General features: G+C 41.8%; 1 protein-coding gene across 2 annotated transcripts in view; it reads left to right on the forward strand.

Annotated features, from left to right (window-relative positions):
- COL7A1 (collagen type VII alpha 1 chain) overlaps nt 1-22,782 on the forward strand; it is a 177,377-nt gene that overhangs the window by 96,803 nt on the left and 57,792 nt on the right. For both annotated transcript variants that reach the window (XM_066596817.1, XM_066596816.1), the window contains exons 46-77: nt 2,997-3,032; nt 3,323-3,367; nt 4,223-4,258; nt 6,119-6,154; nt 6,238-6,270; nt 7,356-7,427; nt 7,513-7,572; nt 7,731-7,766; nt 9,218-9,334; nt 9,415-9,459; nt 9,611-9,682; nt 11,754-11,798; nt 11,932-11,967; nt 12,090-12,131; nt 14,633-14,713; nt 14,858-14,893; nt 15,035-15,070; nt 15,380-15,460; nt 16,296-16,331; nt 16,421-16,492; nt 16,845-16,889; nt 16,975-17,010; nt 17,172-17,207; nt 18,360-18,464; nt 19,166-19,201; nt 19,323-19,358; nt 19,816-19,863; nt 19,952-19,987; nt 21,005-21,130; nt 21,281-21,490; nt 21,615-21,650; nt 22,125-22,169. In XM_066596817.1, the coding sequence (XP_066452914.1) occupies nt 2,997-3,032; nt 3,323-3,367; nt 4,223-4,258; nt 6,119-6,154; nt 6,238-6,270; nt 7,356-7,427; nt 7,513-7,572; nt 7,731-7,766; nt 9,218-9,334; nt 9,415-9,459; nt 9,611-9,682; nt 11,754-11,798; nt 11,932-11,967; nt 12,090-12,131; nt 14,633-14,713; nt 14,858-14,893; nt 15,035-15,070; nt 15,380-15,460; nt 16,296-16,331; nt 16,421-16,492; nt 16,845-16,889; nt 16,975-17,010; nt 17,172-17,207; nt 18,360-18,464; nt 19,166-19,201; nt 19,323-19,358; nt 19,816-19,863; nt 19,952-19,987; nt 21,005-21,130; nt 21,281-21,490; nt 21,615-21,650; nt 22,125-22,169 (1,848 nt within the window). The remainder of the gene's footprint in view (nt 1-2,996; nt 3,033-3,322; nt 3,368-4,222; nt 4,259-6,118; nt 6,155-6,237; nt 6,271-7,355; nt 7,428-7,512; nt 7,573-7,730; nt 7,767-9,217; nt 9,335-9,414; nt 9,460-9,610; nt 9,683-11,753; nt 11,799-11,931; nt 11,968-12,089; nt 12,132-14,632; nt 14,714-14,857; nt 14,894-15,034; nt 15,071-15,379; nt 15,461-16,295; nt 16,332-16,420; nt 16,493-16,844; nt 16,890-16,974; nt 17,011-17,171; nt 17,208-18,359; nt 18,465-19,165; nt 19,202-19,322; nt 19,359-19,815; nt 19,864-19,951; nt 19,988-21,004; nt 21,131-21,280; nt 21,491-21,614; nt 21,651-22,124; nt 22,170-22,782) is intronic.

Below are 22,782 nucleotides of genomic sequence, written 5' to 3' on the forward strand. Positions count from 1 at the left end.
ATAATACTGCCCCCTATGTACAAGAATATAACTACCATAATACTGTCCTCTATGTACAAGAATATAACTACTATAATACTGCCTCCTATGTACAAGAATATAACTACTATAATACTGCCCCCTATGTACAACAATATAACTACTATAATACTGTCCCCTATGTACAAGAATATAACTACTATAATACTACTCCTATGTACAAGAATAGAAATACTGTAATATTTTACTGTGTACAAGAATACAACTACTATAATACTGCTTCCTATGTACAAGAATATAACTACTATAATACTGTCCCCTATGTACAAGAATATAACTAATATAATAATACCCCTATGTACAGGATTATAACTACTATAATACTTCTATGTGCAAGAATGTAATATCTATAGTAGTGCCCCCTAAGTACGAGAATATAACTACTGAAATACTGCCCCTATGTACAAGAATATAACTACTATAATACTGCCCTCTATGTACAAGAATTAAACTACTGTAATACTGCCCCCTATGTACAAGAATATAACTACTATAATACTGCTCCTATGTACAAGAATATAACTATTATAATACTGCCCCCTATGTACAAGAATATAACTACCATAATACTGTCCTCTATGTACAAGAATATAACTACTATAATACTGCCTCCTATGTACAAGAATATAACTACTATAATACTGCCCCCTATGTACAAGAATATAACTACTATAATACTGTCCCCTATGTACAAGAATATAACTACTATAATACTACTCCTATGTACAAGAATAGAAATACTGTAATATTTTACTGTGTACAAGAATACAACTACTATAATACTGCTTCCTATGTACAAGAATATAACTACTATAATACTGTCCCCTATGTACAAGAATATAACTAATATAATAATACCCCTATGTACAGGATTATAACTACTATAATACTTCTATGTGCAAGAATGTAATATCTATAGTAGTGCCCCCTAAGTACGAGAATATAACTACTGAAATACTGCCCCTATGTACAAGAATATAACTACTATAATACTGCCCTCTATGTACAAGAATTAAACTACTGTAATACTGCCCCTATGTACCAGATTATAACTACTATAATACTGTCCCCTATGTACAAGAATATAACTACTATAATACCGCTCCTATGTACAAGAATATAACTACTAAAATACTGCCCTCTATTACAAGAATAAAACTACTGTAATACTGCCCCATATGTACAAGAATATAACTACTATAATACTGCCCCCTATGTACAAGAATATCACTACTGTAATACTGCCTCCTATGTACAAGAATATGACTACTATAATACTGCCAACTATGTACAAGAATATAACTACTATAATACTGCCCCCTATGTACAAGGATATAACTACTATAATACTGGCCCCTGTGTACAAGAATATAACTACTATAATACTGCCCCCTATGTACAAGAATATAACTACTATAATACTGTCCCTATGTACAAAAATATAACTACTATAATACTGCCCCCTATATACAAGAATATAACTACTATAATACTGCCCCCTATCTACAAGAATATAACTACTATAATACTGGCCCCTATGTACAAGAATATAACTACTATAATACTGCCCCCTATGTACAAGAATATAACTACTATAATACTGCCCTCTATGTACAAGAATATAACTACTATAATACTGGCCCCTATCTACAAGAATATAACTACTATAATACTGCCCCCTATCTACAAGAATATAACTACTATAATACTGGCCCCTATGTACAAGAATATAACTACTATAATACAGCCCCTTATGTACAAAAATATAACTACTATAATACTGCCCCCTATGTACAAGAATATAATTACTGTAATACTGCCCCGTATGTACAAGAATATAACTACTATAATACTTCCCCATATTTACAAGAATATAACTACTATAATACTGCCACCTATGTACAAGAATATAACTACTATAATACTTCCCCCTATGTACAAGAATATATCTACTATAATACTGCCCCCTATGTACAAGAATATAACTACTATAATACTGCCCTCTATGTACAAGAATATAACTACTATAATACTTCCCCATATTTACAAGAATATAACTACTATAAGACTGCCCCTATGTACAAGAATATAACTACTATAATACGGCCCCTTATGTACAAGAATATAACTACTATAACACCGCCCCCTATGTACAAGAATATAACTACTATAATACTGCCCCCTATGTACAAGAATATAACTACTATAATATTGCCCCCTATGTACAAGAATATAACCACTATAATATTGCCCCCTATGTACAAAAATATAATTACTATAATACTGCCCCCTATGTACAAGAATATAACTACTATAATACTTCCCCCTATGTACAAGAATATAACTACTATAATACTGCCCCCTATGTACAAGAATATAACTACTATAATACTGGCCTCTATGTACAAGAATATAACTACTATAATACTGCCGCCTATGTACAAGAATATAACTACTATAATACTTCCCTCCTATGTACAAGAATATAACTACTATAATTCTGCCTCCTATGTACTAATATAATACTGCCCCCTATGTACAAGAATATAACTACTATAATACTGCCGCCTATGTACAAGAATATAACTACTATAATACTGCCGCCAATGTACAAGAATATAACTACTATAATACTTCCCCCTATATACAAGAATATAACTACTATAATACTGTCCCTCATGTACAAGAATATAACTACTATAATACTGCCGCCTATGTACAAGAATATAACTACTATAATACTGCCCCCTATGTACAAGGATATAACTACTATAATACTGCCCCCTATGTACAAGAATATAACTACTATAATACTGCCCCCTATGTACAAGAATATAACTACTATAATACTGCCCTTCTTGATCAATAATATGAATCTGAAAACATATTTTCAGAATATTCTCATGTAGTAATCCGTCACTTTAAATGTTCCTAATGTATTTTGTTTTGTTGTACAGGGAGATCGTGGTGCTCAAGGATTTACAGGGGTGAAGGTGAGTAAAGGGCGGTAATGGCTTACCATATAGGGAACTCTTTTGCTATTTTGGTTAAGAGTGTCACTCTAGCCCTCAGTTCAAAAATGCAGATAGAATTAAAATTTTGTAGGATGCATGTACATGAGTATCTGAGAAATACTGGGAGGAATGGAAGCGATACAAGTTTTATTTTTCCTCTTTTGCTTCTATTATACCTACCTCCTTGTAACACACATAGATTGACGTATTTTCATTTATTTAATTTATAGTACTTCCAAGTGAATTGATTCCTGTTTTTAATACTGCAGGGAAATCCTGGACAAAGTGGCCAGTCAGGTGCCCCAGGACCCGTGGTAAGTCTACGTTTTTAAGAAACATTTTAAAATGGTCCAGAAATCATCTTGCTCCACCCTTTACTCCACCCACCTAACATTTTAATTGTGAGACCATACCCTTTTTAGGAAGCCCCTCCTCACAGTAGGCATCTCATGTGCAAGCCCTGCTAAAGGGAATGTATCACCTATTTTTTTTTTACTAATTAAAACCAGATAGTGAAACATTTTCTGTTTTTCTGATCTATTTTCATTTTCTGATTGTAGATTTTGTATTCTATAGTCTGTACATCACTATGGGGGTGGCCAACTTGTCTAAACTGCAGTAGACAGCATTTATAGATGTGCTTTACTGTAATCTCGTGGACCATAGACACAATTGGCAAGAGGGGACTATTGACTTCTATGGGAGAGTGTTGTGAGCACGCTCAGTGATATATGCAGAGGGGGGGGGGGGCAGGCTGTAACCATCATACGTAGATTTCTATGGGATAATATTGTGAGCATGCTCTGTGACCTGGGTCAGGAGGGGAGGAGGCGAATTGTGACCATCAGTTATTGCAAATGGTTGATCCTGTGTTATCAATATAAATAGATGGCACTTTGTATTGTAATCCTGCCTGTGATGATAATGAGATGACCGCTGAAATGTTTTCCTACAGAACAGGAAGTGTCAGACTATTAGGCTTAGTGGTTAATGGACACATTTCCTTTATGAAAGTTTAGCATGGATGAGGGAGGATTTTTTTTTTAGCTGCCTTCTTTACTTATCTCAGAAGTGGGGTTGCTCTCTGTATATTACACTTTGGATCCATGCATCTAGTTCATATTCTACAGTTGTAGAAACTAATAGTCTTATATTCCTATTCCTAACAGGGGCCTATAGGACCACACGGACCACGAGGAGAAAAAGTGGGTGATGGAACGGATTTCTGTTACCATATATGAAATTGAGATGTCATAAAATGCGTTTCTAGCGAGATATGGGGGTCCTATGTCAGATCAGAGTTGTTTTCCTGTATTTGCTCAATTATGAATATTAATAAGAATTCATAACAGTCCGAATGGAGCATTGTATTCTGTAGTCTCCTCATATGGGGCTTTCTGGGCCCCCAAAGGCTCTAGGCAGGGCCGGCTCCAGGTTTATATGGGTGACAGTACCCTTTCATAAGATATAGGCCCCGCTGTGCCTCCTTAATAAGGCCGCATTATCCTTTCTAAGTTATTAATAAGGCTTTACTGTACCCCCTGAGTCTTTTATAGGCTTCACTGTGTACTGAGTCATTAATAAGGCCCTGCTTCCCTCTTAGTTGTTTATAGGGCCTGCTGTGCCCCTGAGGCATTTATAGGCTTTGTTGTGCCCCCTGAGGCATTTGTAGATTTTGCCTGAAGAAACAAAGATGGCCGCATCGCTTTTCTGACTACCTGATGCACATGAACATTAGTAGTCTACAAACTCACAATTCTTGCACAAATATGAACACCATTATTCGTCGTGGTGGGGGAAAAACCGTTGCATATTCTATCTCTTCGCGGACCTTTAATGCATCACATGGCTCTCGTATGCCATGCTCTGTGCATGCGAATGCGATGTGAAGTTTCCCATTGCAATCAATGGGAAACACTTCTAATCCTTTATCGCGTGTGAAACTCACGCGAGAGGATCGGAATTTCAGAGATGCGTTGCGGGGTGTTTTTGCATGAAAAATGCCTCCCATCTGCGGGTAAATCGCACAGTCACAAGTTTCTTGGCCCAATATCACGCTTGCCCATGTGTAAGTAGCCTAAGAGCCCTTTTACATGGATAGATAAATAATTCAGATTTCAGTATCTAGTGGGAATCTGAATGATTAAAGTTAATTGTAAGGCCGCCTGTAGACGGGTGGGTTGGATCAGGCGGCGAGGATTCTCACCGTGGGACCCGACCCGAGAGCCTGCAGGGACCAGCGCGTACTCACCTGCGCCCTGCAGCTCTGGCACTTTCATGTGCCGGCTGCCGAGCAGCCGGCGCATGTGCAGACCGGAGCCGGCACCGGGTGACTGACATTTCTGTCTCTGCGAGCCCCACACAGAAATAGGACATGCAGCGGTTTGTTTGCTGCGCGAGATTTTGCGCGGCCAAGCCGCAGCCGTCTGCATAGGATTGCGTTTGTTAACGCAATCCTATGCAGGCTTCCAGCGGCGGAAATTCCGCGGGAAATCCCGCTGCGGAATTTCCACCCGTGTGCAGGCGGCCTATATGCACGCCCTGGCTTAACAACTAACAACAATTTATTCGCTTTTCGTTCGTCATTCAGTTTCTATGACTTTTCAGTTTCAGTTTATAAGATGTTTAACTATGAACGACTGCCTGTTTACTGTGAATGGATGGGTGGGCTAGAACGATCCCCGGCCGTTCCACCTCCATTCACTAGCAATGCTTGTTCCTGTGTAAAAGCACAGGAACGATTATCGCTAGGACAACCTATTGGGCATCTGTACCCGACAGATCATCCTGTGTAAAAGGGCCCTAACACACTACATGCTGCCCACGTGAGCAAAGCTGGCCAAATAGAGCAGCTCGTAGGTGTCTTACACTAATGACACATGCTAATGTACAGTGTGCATCAGGTAGTCAGAAGATGGGCTATCTTTGATTGTCCAGGGCAGAAGGGTCGCTTCAAAGACAGGTACAGATGACAGAGTGAATGGATGCAATAATATGCCATAGGTCTTTCACCAAGCTCTGTGATCACTTCTTACAGTTACCCAATACCATATTTACATTTTCAGGGTGACCAGGGACCTCCGGGGGAGCCCGGCACATCTGTAAGTGATTTTCCTTTTTACCATGCAGTTATAGCACATAACACATGCAGTAATCATGTGTATTATGTATGTTTGTATTTCAGGTTTCCACCGCAGCTGGGATGAAAGGAGAAAAGGTGAGGCAATAAAGAGTGTGATTGCATTTATAGTATTTGGAGGGCTTGGGATGGGTGTTTCCAGAAGATTCAGGACTGGTTATATGCACTGAATGGACAGTTTATTAGAGACCCCCATCTAGTAGCACGTTGGACCTCCTTTGGCTTTCAGAACTGCAGTATTTCATCATGGCGTATGCTGAGAAAACCTTCCCCGCACCATTACTGCACCTCCACTAGCCAGAAGAGGTCATCGATTCATGTGGTTTGCCCCAATTTCTAACCTCCTATCAGTAGGGTGCAATAGAAATCTGGATCCCTCTGATGATGTTTTTCCACTGCCCAGTGATATAATTGTCATGCTTTTTTGCCCCCTGGAGTTTCGCCTTTCTGTTTATCTTACACAGTATGGAGCTGGAACTGGTCATCCGCTGTTATAGCCCATCTGTGCTAATGAACAGTGTTGTACTCAACTGACTGTGCAGCTCCTGCAGGTCAGAAGAATTCCTGACACCCTCCTGTGACTCTTCTTGGCGACCAGTTGTTTCTGTGCAAAGGATCTCCTTTTGCTGATTTTTTTTTTTATTGATCACGCCATGCTCAGTATACTCTCCACACCGTTATACGAGAAAACCCCACGTGGTTCACAGTGAAATCCTGGCCCGGCTTGTCTAGCAGTGATGGCCAGACCTCGCTGGAAGTCACTCAGATCGCTGGATATTCCCATCTAATGTGGATTCACCCTGAAATTGATCCACGGAACACTTGTCACGTGATTTTATGTTGCATTCTGGAGTCACGGGCAGAATTTCCATACAGGGAAGCTCCAATCATGAAAGGGCTAGGGCTCTAATAAAGTGGCCAGTGTATGGAAGTTGTAGAGCAGTGTAGGGCATCTTTGGTTGTAGAAAACGTCTTAATACAAAATAAGGTAAGAAAGTGGGTGACATAGGAGTTTAACGTGGTTGGCTGTGTTGCGGAACATTGATGTATCTTGTTGCAACAGTCTATGGTAATGACATATATTGTCCACTAGATATGACTACTTGCAATGGACATTTCTTAGTAACTATAGTGATCACATTATTTTCCTGTTCTTTTCGCAGGGTGATCGTGGTTCACAGGCTCCAGAAGGTCCAAAAGGCTCAAGAGGTGACCCGGGAGACAAAGGCGAGAGAGTGAGTGCCCTCTCCAATACAAATCCATCATGATTACAGTTTTTCTGACCAAGATTATGAAACGAGTTTGCTTTTGTATGATCAGGGTCCTGCAGGATTCGGGTCTCCTGGTCAGCCGGGGGCTAAAGGAGAATCTGGGGATCGGGTAAGTGTGACTTAAGGCAAAACAGTTGTTATATTGAACGTCCAGAAGTTGCAATAAGGCAGATGAGTAAAGATATATTTGTAAGGCTTCTCTAATCTGGGACAAGGTCATGGGTCAACTGATGGAATCTACTTAGTGTCGTGTTTTCTTTTTATTAGGGACCCATGGGTCTGGCAGGCAGATCAGGTCCAAAGGTATGTTATTATTGTTATGTCTATTAGATTTCAGAAACAGCTCCACCCTTAGCTAAGTTCACATGGGCAAGTGCAATATCAGACCGTGATTCAAATCCTGATATCGCGCTTGCCAGCATGTGAATTCCCCATGGATGCAAGGCGTTTTTATGTCAAAACCGCCTAGCATCACTTCAGGGAAGAAGTGATCCTCCATCGCGGCTGACGTCTGCAGCGGAGGATCGTGTAATTTCACTAATTGTTTTCAATGGGAGAGCTCGCATCACATTGTGTGCATCTAGGACGTGGTGTGATGCTGTCGTCGGCCCCATTAAAAACAATGGCAAAGAGCATCGCAAAAAGATAGAACATGATGCGCTTTGTTGCGCACATTGCATCGTAATGCCATGCAGGAAAATATCGCTCATGTGTATAAACCCATTCTAAAGAATGGGACTTATATTCGCGCAAAATTTGTGCGTCTCGCAAAGTACAAATCTTGCACAATTTTCTTGCCTGTGTAAAGATGGCCTCATTCATAGGTTGTGTCTTATATTTTAGTTTAGTGCCTCGTTCACTTGAGTGAGGCTGAGCTGTAATCCAGACAGAAGAGTGGAGCTGTTTCTAGAAGAAAGCAACAATGTTTTACTAATCCCATACGGCCCCCATAATGAGCACTTGTCATGTTCTCATGTCAGCGGGGCTGGCTGCATAATCCACTGACTCCACCAGGAAAATAAAGGCCCACTCTATACTCCAGCTCTAGAGGACATGCTCGCATATATTTTCATTGTCCTCACTTTACATAAAGGCCATATCATCAATCAGTCTGTGCAGAATGTGTTTGGTGCCCCCCTTCTATTATAGGATAAAATATATATTGCACTGATAAGCAGTCTGCCTGTATTCTGCTGATACAGAAAGCAGAAAAATAGTAGTATACCCATACCAGAACAGCTCAGTGAGTAAATACTGTACTGGAGCCAACCTCAGTACATAAGAACAGTAGTAGAATCAAGCACATAACATAAATAAAACACCAGAACCAAGATCAAAAAATAAGTTCAGCACCAAAGCCAAAATCATAACATAAATACAGCACCATAACCAAGCTCAGTACATAAATACTGCACTAGAACCAAGCTCATATCATAAATACAGCACCAAAACCAAGCTCAGCACATACATGCAATACCAGAACTTAGCTCATAATATAATTACCGTAGCAGAATTAAGAAATTGTGTTAAGGGCGCACTGATGGGCTGACAGTGGCACCTCAGAACATCAAGGGAGAGGAGACAGAGCACAAGATGCTGCCACATGAGGGAAGATCATCTGGCCAGGGTTGGACTGGCCAGAGGATCATCTGTTTTTTTGGTGGGCCATTCCAATTCTATTAGGCATATATCTTGCCCACCTAAGCAACTATGCATGTATAATACATAATGTAGTATTATTATGACTCAACCAGGGAGACGCCGGCGATCCAGGGCAGAATGGAGAACCTGGAAAAACAGGTACCCCAGGACAAATTGGGCTTCGGGGCAAAGAAGGAGAAAAAGGAGACAAAGGAGATGAAGGGACACCGGTAAGACTGATGACAAGGTTCAGTGATGGCAGCTAGATGATGAAAACAGAATGTAACGACTTATGTTTGCTATCTTACAGGGAGAATCGGGTATTCCAGGAAATAACGGGGAAAGGGGCCCGAGGGTAAGTGGGGCCCATGTTGGTACTGATACAGTTTTCACTACATTGTAACCCCCTTGTAAAACGTTTCAGTGACTTCTTTTCTTTTTTATCACCATCATGTTTTCTGTGATTGCTTTGCCTTGAAATACTCTATAATTCTTTACATTACCAGGGTCTCCCAGGGCCAAGGGGCCTCTCAGGAGAAAAGGGGGATCCAGGAGAATCTGGGGAAGCGGGAAGAAATGTAAGTAACAGAATCCACATGGCTTAAAGGGGTTTTCCATTACTAAACTATTGATGACCAATCCTCAAAGTAGGCAACAGTTGATCAGTGGGGGTCCGCCACTCAGGATCCCTGCCGATCAGCTGATTGAAGAAGCCATGGCATTTGGGTGTGCACTATGGCCTCTTTTCAGGCTTGTGACATTACTTTCATCTGTCACATGGCCTCAGAGCTCCTCAGTCCCATTCAAGTGAATAGGCAGTGTGTCCGGTATGGACTGAAGTGACATTGGCACTACACCAGGGTAGGAGCAGCAGCTTTCAGGTCCAACTGACTTTGGTGTGTATCAACGCTGACAATAGGTGCCTTCTCAGCTGATTGGCGAGAATCCCCACCTCCAACAATCAACTATTGATAAGCTACCCTGAGGATAGGTCATCAATAGTTTAGTGCTGCCAAACCCTTTTAAGTACAGAGTTGTTCCCATTCACTCACAGCAAATAGAGATCTTCAAAATGATGAGAAACTGAAATGTATTATTATGCAAGGATTAAAGTGATCCTCTGATCCTGGACAAAGACAGCTGCAGCGCTTATCTAACGGTCTGATGCACACTGTGCATAGTATGTATTGTTAGTCTAAGACACTACATGCTGCTATGGCAGGGTATTCTCACTGTAGATTACTGGCTGCTCTGTTGTCGGGGCCTCTCCAGCATGTCCCATACCGCAGTACTGGCTCTAGCCAGCAGATGGTGCCATTGTATAATGGCAGGAAGAGAAAACCCCCTAGAAAAACCGTGAATCCAAAATTGCATTGCAAAGGGTTAAAGGAGAGAGCTATGCCAGAAGGCCTAGTAGCCAGGTACCCTCTGCACCACCTATACCTGGCATACCTTTTATTATAGAAGGTAGCGTGGAAGTGGTGCTCATTTCAGCACAGGACCATAGCTTGTACAAAATAAAACTAAAAAGTGAAGGAGCAAATACAGCATCATTTAAAGGGCCAGTACTACAATCTTACACACTTTGAGTACTAACTTCCTTATGGCCCATTTACACGTTTCAAAACGCTTGGCGTTTTATGCTGCTTTTTATCAAATAAAGACATATTCTTTTGAAACTCAAATACATGCATACTCATCTAAAAGGTCGCTCCAACGTATAAGTGTTTTTCTACCCTAGCCACGTATTGTGTCACTGGCCAACCTATATGGGTTGCAAAGTCACTGTTTTGGCAGCACCTCAGATTTAATGCACAGCTTTTTTCCACCATAAAAAGGAATTGCCTATCGGAAATTACACCTAACTATCCTCTGCACTGGATCCTCATCAAATTAGCTCCACCTCCTCCCTTTCTTTGCACTATTACTATTCCTACCTGTTTCATGTCTGAAAGTTCTGATTTTCAGGTGGTCTTCCCTATTTTTCTATTGCTCTGTCATTTACAATCCACTTTCAGAGAGTGGGTGTGTAGGAAGTCTAGCATTCTGCCAGTTGTTCACTGTCCTGACTTCTTTGCCCTCACTTCCCATGCTCTGGTCCAATCAGCAGAGAAGCAGATCTGAATGCCAGCCCTTCTGCTTTCCCAGTATGATTCAGGCAGTCAGGGACATTCTGGCCAGAAGGTTAACAAACCTAATATAATGTGTGTGTATGTGTAATATCTTCAAACACACACACACGCACACACTGTAACAGCAGGAGAGACAGAGACTGTGGAGATTGGTATCACAGTGTCTGCAGATCTGTCAACCTGAGGGTACCGGAGCTGCCTCTGAAGATAGCCCCTCTCCTTATTTCTATAGAAACGTCTCTGTGTCCTTCTTACTAAGGAAGCTTTGTACCTAACAACAGAGAGTGGATTGCAGAGTAGCTGAAAGGGAGACCTCTAGTGGCAGCCACTTCAAACGTGATTTACAGTGGTAAAGCAACATTTTTAACCTAAGTATATTACAGAAATGATTAGACTAACACAAGCTAGTAGATCAGCATAAGTTGTCTGAAAAGTTAGTGCCCCTTTAAGTTCCCAATCCGCTCCTAGTCGCTCCAGCAAATCTCCATATAACCCTGCCATTTACTTCTTTTTCCAGGGTAGTCCCGGTATTGCTGGCAGTAAAGGTGAACGCGGAGACCCAGTAAGTAAGAAGCTCAATGCCAATCTCAACACAGTATGACTATAGGCTAAATAGCAACCGAATGACAAATCAGTTCTGCCCGTACACAGTCATAGAATGTCTGATTTATTAACTGATTTTATTATTATTGTAGGGGCCCCAAGGACCTCAAGGACCCCCAGGAAAGCCAGTAAGAGCTTTTTCACTTTACTAACTTATGAATTCTACCCATAATGAAACATTTGAAGATTTATCAAGTCAGTGGCAGTCACCGATTTAAATTGGGATTTAATCAGAATATTTTGTTTTTAGGGTTCTATTGAGTCTCTGGCCGCTGGAGTTAGAGGTGACAAAGTGAGTATGAAAGCATCATTATATACATCGTGTCTATATAAGTGACTATTTCATTTTATAGTCATTTTCCTTTTCAGTTCTCCTTAGTTTTAAAGAATTGTAGCTTTATTCTTTAATATACATTGAATAGCCCCTTTATTAGAGCCCCTGGTCCTCTATTGATTGGAGCTTCTCCGTATGGAAATTAGAGCCGTGACTCCGGAGTGCAACATAAAATCATGTGACAAGTTTTCTGTGAATCAAGTTCAGGGCTGACACCCACTGGTGATATTTTCTTTCTTGCGCTGCGAGAGCACGTGAAAACTCTCGCCTCGCAGCGCAAGAAAGACGCCGAAATAGGACCGGGATATCGCCAGCCTTGTCAATGGGGTCAGCTGGCCCCATTGAAAAGATATGGAGAATACCACAGACTTCTGTCACAGCTGTCACAGCTGTGGCAGAAGTGCAGCATGCTATCCCATTGCTTTCAATGGGATCGGCGCTGCTGCCGGTCCCATTGAAAGCAGTGGTTTGTAGCAAACCCTGCAGTATGATTATAGCACTATCTTAGCTATTCATGAATGAATAGCGAAGCACTATCTGTAATTGGCTGAGCGCTCAGCCAATAGCTAAGCACTAGCTGCTATTGGCTGAGCGCTCAGCCAATCAGCACAGCCCTTTCAGGAGGCGGGGAAAAATCCCCGCCTGCTGAAAGTGCTGGACAGCAGTGTCGGGGAGCCAGCAGGAGGACGCGTCTCAGCGGCGGAGAGGTGAGTAATTTTAAAAATGTTTTACCACTTATTGATGCTTTTCAGGGAAGGGCTTATATTTCAAGCCCTTCCCCGAAAATCATACTGCAGGGTTTGCTACAAACCACTGCTTTCAATGGGAGCAATGGGAGCAATTGAAAGCAATGGGATAGCATGCTGCACTTCTGCCACAGCTGTCACAGCTGTGACAGCTGTGGCAGAAGTCCGCGGTATTCTCCATATCTTTTCAATGGGGCCAGCGCTGCTGCCGCTGGCCCCAATGAAAAGATTTGCAATATCCCGGAGTGATCCCGGTTTTTTTCTCGCACTGCGCTGTGAGAGTTTTCACTTACTCTCGCAGCGCAGTGGAGAAAAAAACGCCAGTGGGTGTCTGCCCTCAGTGTGAATTCACATTAGATGGGCAAATCCAGCAATCTGGGTGACTTACAACGAGGTCTGGTCATCGTTGCTAGTCTAGCCAGGGCCAGGATTTCACTACCAACTGTGTGGGATTTTTCCTTGTAATGGTGTGGAAAGTATACCCAAGATGCGAGGAAAATCATCCAGCAAAAGGGGATCCTGTGGATGGAAACAACTCGATGAAAGGGGACAGAAGAAGATGTCAGAAATTGTTCTGATCAACAGACGCTACTCAGTAAAGAACAGCTGAATATAACGCTGGTGCTCCAACTAACATGTCTGAATTCAAAACTTGTAGCTCCTTGCAGCCCCCTTGTCTTAAAGAGAAAGAGCAAGGCGAGACTACAGGGGGGCAAAAGAGTGTAAAACTATCTCTGAGCAGTAAAAAAACATCGCCTGGTCAGGTGAATCCAGATTTCTGTTGCACCGTGCTGATGGGAGGTCAGATTTTGGCACAAGCAGCATGAATCAATGACCCCTTCATGTCAGCTGGTCAGAACATGTCAGCACCTCCAACTAACCTGCAGCAACTACAAGAAGATTCCTGTCCCAGGGGCTGGTATTCCTGCAGAACAATTTCATCATCTGGTGGAATCTACACCATGAGGAATTGCTGCGATTCCAAAGACTAAAGGAGTCCAACGCGACTAAATGGGAGTCTCCAATAAAATCGACATTTAATGCATGTTTTATGACAATTCACAGACTTCCACATAGCCATTTATGATGTTACATCAACCCCTCGCCTCGGGATTGCTGACCTCTCCTATATGAAAATGGCGCACCACACGTGTAGAAACTCTAGAGACTTGGATTTCTTTATCTCTTGCTCCTGCCAGACTTTATTTTCACAGCACACAGCATACAACGAAAACACAGTTCATATGCACCCCAGCTTGGGTGTGAGTCCAGGGTTGTCATCCCTGTTGGACTCTGGCCTTTGCTAGGCCACCAGCCTGCAGCACCTCAGCTCTGCTGCACTGGTCCTCTCTCAGCTTGGGTGAGTCCAGGGTTGTCATCCCTGTTGGACTCTGGCCTTTGCTAGGCCACCAGCCTACAGCACCTCAAGCTTGAGAAAGACTCCGGAAGGAGTTGAAACGTTGCTGCTCTGCCCTTTTTGGATCAATAAAGAAGTACTATTTTGGATCACTGGTTGTGCTGCTCAATTCACTTTCCATTTGGATGGCGTTGTTAGTCCTTGGAGTCAGGACTTGCTGAGTTTGCACACCAGACCCGCACCTCGCACCTAAATGGTGCATTCCAGTGGAGTGCTGCTGCACCTATTTGCTTATTTGTCCTTTATATAATGTGTCTCGCAGTATGATACTAATCAGTATTTACTATATCCTTTAGGGTGATGCGGGCGACCCCGGAGAAGATGGAATGAAAGGGCAGAAGGGGGAAGCTGGTATAAACGGTCTACCTGGAGATAGGGTAGGAATATATCTGTGATCCCATACTCTGTGCTACTGTATTTTATAGGATTTTTTACATATACTGTTGACCCTTGAACACTGCGATTTGTTTTTTAATATATTAATGTGAATCAGCAATAAAATAGTGCTTCCCTTTATTCAGGGTTTGGAGGGACTCAGAGGGCCACCGGGAAGTCGGGTGAGGTTTTTTATCTGTTAAATACAGTCCATAAAGGGACATTAAAAATTATTTTTTTTATAATCTCTATTTTCTTTGTAGTTCAGCATAATCTATTGTTCCCTGTTATCAGCCATTTTAATTTTTGTCTTTATCTTGCAGGGAGATCCCGGAGATCGAGGCTCTCCAGGTGACAAGGTATGTAGCCAGTTTTACATCCAACCACATGGATTGTATAAGATTCATTGATTTTTGCCTTCCAGTAGATTCAAGTGCAGGGTCATCGGCTATTTGGTGATGTTAAAGCATCCTGTTGATCAGGGCTCATACTGATGTCCTTCATTCCACCGGATCCTGTGCTAAAAACATCCAGATTCCCAGTGGCATGAAGCGCATTTGTTGAGCCTGTAAGCTGCATTGGACAGTAACCTCCCTCTTTTATTGTTGCATGCATCTTCATATCCATCAAATTTCACTCCTTATTTTTATTTGTTCTGTCCCTTTAAGGGTGAACGCGGCCCTCCAGGAAGTGATGGAAGAAATGGACTTGATGGAAAACCAGGACAACCGGGGACACAAGGACTGAGGGTAATGGATGAAATAATGCTTAGATTATACCAAAAGTGCTGAGATAGCAATGTGTAAATTGATGATGAAGTGGAGTTACCAAAGGGGACGGCTTGGGAACACCCACCCTGTATAAGTTGTGAGGGGTTATCTTGTGAATGAGGTCGAACATTGGCCAGCGGGCTCATGGGAAGGCGATGTGAATTATCAGAGTTGGAACAAGGAATGATAGTGGGTGCCAGATGGGTGGGACATTCCATTTCTGAAGTTGTGTGGGCATTTAACATTCCTTGATCTACAGTGTCATGTGCGTACTGGGAATATGTCATAGAAGGCATTACCATCTGCAGTGGGCAGCGTAGTGTCCGCCCATGGGTGCTTAATAATTACTTGTGGAATCTGTCTGGGATTGGCTGTACGAACAGTCAAGTAACTCCAGCAGAAACTTTATCCCGGGGTATGGGAGCAGAAGACCCACCAGTGCGCCTCTGATAACCCCACAATACAGGACTCATCTGGTTTCAAAGAGAGGTTGCTAACTGGACCCTAGAGGACTGGCAACACGTGGCGTGGTCAGATGAGTCACAATACCAATTCTTTCAGGATAATGGTTGGGTTTATGGATGATACAGACCCCATGAAGCCATGGACACAAGGCACTGTACAGGCTGGTGGTGGTTCCATACTCGTGTGAGCTTTGTTCTCATGTCGTCGGTTCCTACACAATATTAGTTTATGTCCGATGACTTTTGGTATGTCAGTGTATGTTCCTAATACCTGTACCAACTGAGCGTGTAGTTCCCTATAATACTGCCCCCTGTAGACAAAACTTTATTTTTTTAATTTTTCATTATAGGGGGATCCTGGGAAACAGGGAGATCCAGGGCGAGATGTGAGTATTTCGTAAGTCTCTGTCACGTGCAACATTTTAAATTTCCTTCGGTTTTATATCACTTCATTGCTGTGAGTGATCTGTTTCAGGGTCTTCCAGGACTGAGAGGAGAGCAAGGACCCCCCGGACCAATTGGTCCACCTGGGCTACCAGGAGTAGCGGTAAGTGGTGATTGGTGGAAAAATCTGTCACTTGTTGCCCATTGCGACTAATCAGAGATGAGCATTCATTTTAAACTGCTCTAGAAAGATAAAAAAGTAGTTCTGATTGGTTGGTTTTCATCGCCATTTCAAACCACCTTTTTGGGTGTATAACTGACAAAGACAGACAGCAGGGACAGACTAATGTGACCAGGGTCTAACAGTGGTTGAATATTTGACATTGAGCCCTGGGTAGATTATGCAGAATGTTCCTTTAAATCTTATTACCTAAGGCTCTGGAGCAAATTATTAATATTCTTGAGCTTTATAGTAAGTCATCTCTTAATTTTTTCCCCCTACTTCCATGAAAAAGGGAAAACCCGGAGATGATGGGAAGCCTGGTCCCAATGGTAAAAATGTGAGTAACCCTTAAGGCTTTTTGGCAATCCTACTTTCCTACATGTCTGTATTTGACTGCTACAACATGTCTTCTTGACTTGTAGGGAGAGGATGGGACTCCTGGAGAAGACGGCAGAAAGGTGAGCCATTGCTTTATGAAATACACTTTGTTCAGATGTGCGGATTTTTAGGTTTAATTTAGGCTTCAATGGCGGAGTAGATCAGCTACTACAACCACCAACAAAGATCTCTTAAGTTGCCCACTATGGATGGTAATACACCTTCTTTCTCCTTTCTTTAGGGTGATAAAGGTGATGCTGGTCCTGCTGGCAGAGATGTAAGTATTGCTGAACATATTTACCGGTTAAAACCTGATTGGTTCTAGTCTGGATTATATCACTAGGCAACACTGTCAGTCAGGACATCTAGGCACATTAATATACAGCTAATAACCAGATCTGTGTAATTTACTTTTCTAAATGTATGGGGTGGGCTGAGATAATTTTCAATAATAAGTTCACCCAAAAATATTCTTAATTTGCAGTTTAAAATTTTTCATTATGCCCCTCCCATGAGGATCTTATTTGAATATTCATGGGCGGACCATTCACAAGTGAAATATTGAAATAAACATTTGGCTATTCCATATATAACTCTTATTTTAGTAATAGATGAACTGTCAAAAGTCAATGCTTAAGAGTTTATCACTAAGACTCAAGTAAACCTTGATTCAAGGTTGTAGGTACCATAGAGGTAATCTATGCAGCTGCTATAAGGCATTCAAAAGAGGGGGCAGTGAGAATCTTCAGAAGGATGTAGTTCTGATAGGTATTGCAATGGTAGCAAATAAAGAATAAGAAAAAGTAGATCCATCAGGTAAATAGGATGGGGGATCAGGATCTCCTGTCCCAGGTAGTTAGGAGTGTAGTGGTGACAAGCAGTACCTGAAGCAATTTCATTCTCTCTGATAATTTTCATGACTTATCACATAATCATCCAGTTCCTATAATTTTGAAAATAAAGGCTTTTACTCTAGTTAGGTACATTATTATGGTCAGTTGTGAATAGACAGCAGATTTATCTTTCCTTTTTATGCTGAGCTGAATTAAAGGGGTTGTGTCAAGTTATAAAGCTATTCCCTATACACTAAATGGGGAATAACTTTGTGCTAGTCCCGACCTGTACTGATCTTGAGAACAAGGGTTCTGAAGGTCCCTGCATGAATGAAGTGAAGTTTGCACATACACACTGCTTAATTCATAACAAGGGGAGCGTCAAAATTTAGAAGTACAAATGCTCAACTATCTCCAGCACTCCCATTGAAATGAATGGAGCTATGGCATATATGCACAACTGCCGCTCCATTCTTGTGGGTGACCTTCAGGGACCCCGTACTTCAGATCAGTAGGGATCCCCACCAATCATACCTCTGAATAGGAAATAACTTTATAACTTGGCACAATCCCTTAACATAATTTAAATTCTGCAGGGTCGTGATGGTTCCAAAGGAGCTCATGGAGAAGCCGGCCCACCAGGTCCACCAGGAGCACCAGGGGTTCCAGGAGCACCAGGACAAGTTGGTGCACCAGGCCAGGTGAGTATCTAATTAAATTGTAATCTCCACAAATGTATCACGTACTTCTATATCCATTTTTTAAACAATTAGGCATCCCAAGACCTGGTGCTCTTGAAGGGAACGTGTCATCAGAAAATGACCTGTTGTTTAAATCATGTTTCATAATAAACATATTTTTAAGAATTGCTGGTTATTTGTTTTTCAATGTCACAATCAATATTTAAGAAACAAAATCCTGCAGTTCTCACACTGACCACTGAATCCAATAATAATAGTCTGTCCATTCCTGTTCTGTAGAAAAGACTTTTAAGCAGTGATCTCATTATCATGATTGCAATTAAATGTAACATTTATATATATATTAGCGCACGAGATCCACCATTCACAATAGGCGATGTCACAGCTCACCTCCTCCTTCTCCCTGCATAGGTCACAGAGCATGCTCACAACATTCTCCCATAGAAGAATGTTGTGTCAATGGCCTATGAGGCTGCTGTAAAGCAAATATCTAAGTGCTGTTAACTGTGACTCAGGTAAGATGGCCACCCTCATAGTCATATGAGTCTGGACACTAGAATTTAAAAAAATCTACAATCAGAAAATAAAAACATATTAGAAAAATGGAAGATATTTCACTATCTGTTTTTAATGACTAAAAATTTAGGTGATACTTCCCCTTTAAGACATTCTACTTATCATCCTTGTCTTTGTTTTATTAGGGAATCCCTGGAGTGGCTGGCCCAGTTGGACCAAAGGTATGATATCTGTCAATTGGTCACCTAAACTTTGATCATGCACTTTTCTTATATAAAGTATGCACATTTGATCACTCACTTGTAATGGTATTCATTCTTTTATTTTTTTATTTATTTTTAGGGTGACCGAGGTGAAGCAGGACCTAGAGGTGAACAGGTATGTATCCGATTTATCAGAATAGCAGTTTCATTTTTGCTTTTTTTTCATTCTATGGTGAAAGTCCCCCCAATGCCGGTCTGCTTGCTTGCTGTAACACTGTCATAGTGACTACCATGACCACCATTAGGGAGAGCTCACTGCATACAGCACTCATTGACTTCAATGCAGTATAAATCCCCATGCAGTAAGCTCCCCCTACTGTTGAGTGCAACCACAATTAGATCATTTATCAAGTCAGAATACCGAGCCCCTTGTACAGATATACAATGGCATTAGTCAGCTCAGCACACATATTTTTTATCTACAAACTAGTAAAAGTTTCCATTTTATGTCTATTTTCAGTGATTATTTCAGTATCTCCACTTGCTGTTCCTTTTATGCATATTTCTACTTTTTGACATAGGAATTTTATTTTTTACTCACTTTCAACTGACTTGCTTACTTTATTATTCAGGGACGGCCTGGAGAAATTGGTCACAAAGGGGAGCCTGGAAGCACTGCAGTGGGTATTAATTCTGCAAGAATCATCCTCTAAAAGACTTCCTGTATATAGTGATCTCATCCATGTAATATTTCATTTGGTTTTTCAGAATGTAGAAAAAGCCCTGAATACCCTTGGAATCAAGGTAAACCATTCCCTCCTGCAGAATGTATCACCATTCTATTGCATTGGTCTATTTTTATATAACTGTGAGGATATAATCACACATCAAAGAGAAAACCTACAAAGTGTAATGAATGAATTCCACTGTGAAAATCTGTGACATTTCTGCAACAAATAGAGCAGTCTGCAGCATGACTATTTTTTGTTAAAACCCCATTCACTTACATTGTACTGTATGTTGCTGTGGAATGTCAGCAGGAAATCCGAAGTCCAAATTCTGCAGCAAACTGTGAACTCACCCTAATACTACAAATATGTTTATAGAAAACTAGCTTATATACTCGGTGTTGCCTGGGATTTCCTTGATGTATTGGCTCTTTCCCTCGGTTTTTGAATTCTGGCCTCATGCTGTTCTGGGGTCTCTGCAGCCCTTGATGTAGTGGCTCTTTCTCACTCATTCTTAAAGGGGTTTTCTGTGGAATAAATTATTGATCACCTATCTTCAGGATAGGTCATCAATAGTTAATTGGTGAGGGTCCACTGCTTCCTCACAGGAGGAGCAGAAGCCGCTCCTCTGACCACTGTGTAGTGGACAGCACTTGTAATTGTAGGTGAGCTCCCATTGATTTAAGTAAGGACTGCAGCTGCAGTTACAAGCACCGGCCACTACACGGTGGATGGAGGAACTGCTTCTGCTCCAACCCCAGTGTACACCTGCGCTGTCAGCAAGTACCCAATCAGCTGATCGGCCAGGATCTCGAGTGGAGGCCCTAGCCGATCAACTATGGATGAGGCGATAAGGAATTGAATCCCTTTTTAGCAGCAGGACCGGGTCGCCTTGAACTTGCGCTAGGAGATTACAACAACAGTGGTTTGGACTGCCATGGGCCCCCTTGAAGCCTAAGGCCCGAAGCGGTAGCCTCAATCATCCCTGTAATCTGCTGTTGGATGGTGGTCAAGCATGTGAACCACTGTTTTATGCACATTTGGTTTTTCAGTACTCTTTACCTCCATCATCATTACAGTCATTGTTTTACAGATTTCTGCCCTGAAAGATGTCGTTGAAGCCTTTGAGGATGGCTCCGGAGTATCTGTCCTCCCTGTCCAGAAGAAGATTAAGGGAGAACCTGGGGAACCTGGAGAGAAAGGAGCTTCTGGCAGAGATGTATGTCCTACAAATCTCACAAATATAAGAAAATGCTAAGACCCTACTTTTTGCCATTTTTATTTTGCTGCTAATCCTACAGAATATGTTTAGGTTTTTATAGAAAACATATAGTCTTGACATAAGAGAGATGTCTCTGTTTCTTTCTAGGGAATAATGGGATTTCCCGGAGAGAGAGGGCAGAGAGGAGAAAAAGGAGATGAAGGTTCTCCTGGTCCACAAGGCCCTACAGGACGAGCTATTGGAGAAAGAGGACCTGAAGGTCCACCAGGACAGCCCGGAGAGGCTGGAAAACCTGGAATCCCAGGGGTACCTGGGAGGGCAGGAGAACCTGGAGAACAAGGAAAATCGGGAGAGAAGGTGAAGTGTCTGTCTGTCTGTCTATCTATATCTATGTCATATGTATCTATCTATCTATCTATCTATCTTTAGAAAGGTTGCCCATCTTTTCTTTCCTATGATGAGATATCTTTTTACCTTGCAGGGTGATAGAGGAGAGAGAGGAGACCGAGGAGACAGTGTGAGTTATCTCCAAATATACATATGTTTATGTTATCTGTTAGGCAACATTACAACCATGAATATGGCTTGTAAAGCACAAGGCCTGTAATACAGTATTTAGATAGCTGGACAGCCATAATTTTCTACTTTATCCACGTGACATGAGTTAGTGATACTGTCAGACATAACATATATTACGTACAGTACATAATACATACAATTCTTGTATATCAATTAACCCCTTCAGTGGCAGGTTTATTATTACCATATTATGGCAGGGAAATCTCTGGGGCTTGCTGCGCTGAGTATGCAGTAAAAACCCCGGAAGATTTCAGATCACAGCTCAGTGCTCTGCACATTTCAGCACTAGAGCTGTCCACAGAAATGTTCCGGGGTTTAACTACATGGTCAGTTCAGCAAACCCCGAAGATTTTCCAGTCATGCCACTAAAGGGGTTAATAGAATAAATCATGCTGATATTCATATTTTACAGGGCAACGAAGGACCAAGGGGCCCCAGTGGACCTGCAGGACCTAAGGTAAATACATTGTTACATAAATATATGGTAAATGTCTCCTTTATTAGAGTCCCCCCTCATCTAGTAGCACATTGGATCCCCTTCCTTTGGCCTTCAGAACTACAGCAATCCTTATGGCGTACATTCACTAGATGTCAAAATCATTCTGCAGGAATATTGGCCCATGTGGACAGGAAGCTTCTTGTAGTTGCCACAGATTAGATGGAGGAGCTGACATATTCTGTCCAGTAGATGTTATTTCGCTGCTCAGTGATTCAAGTTTTTCGCTCTTTTGCCCCTTGGAGTCTCGACTTTCTGTTTCTCTTAGACCCAATGGCACTGGAACTGGTTGTCAGCTGTTATAGCCCATCCGTGTGCTTTTGAACATGTTAGTTGGAGCACCAGCCTTGTATTCAGTTGCTCTTGAATGTGCAGAACCTGTTCATCAGAAGAGATTCTGACATCCTCCTCTGACCCCTTTTGGCGACGAGTTGCTTCTGTCCACTGGATCCCCTTTTGCTGAATATTTTTCCTTGATCACACCATTCTCGATATACTTTCCACACCACTACATTGTTAGCGCAATCGAGCACTACAGATATATTCTTGTGTACCAAAGTAAGATTTAAAATAC

The sequence above is a fragment of the Eleutherodactylus coqui genome, chromosome 3, assembly GCF_035609145.1.
Source record: "Eleutherodactylus coqui strain aEleCoq1 chromosome 3, aEleCoq1.hap1, whole genome shotgun sequence".
NCBI classification, from domain to species: domain Eukaryota; kingdom Metazoa; phylum Chordata; class Amphibia; order Anura; family Eleutherodactylidae; genus Eleutherodactylus; species Eleutherodactylus coqui.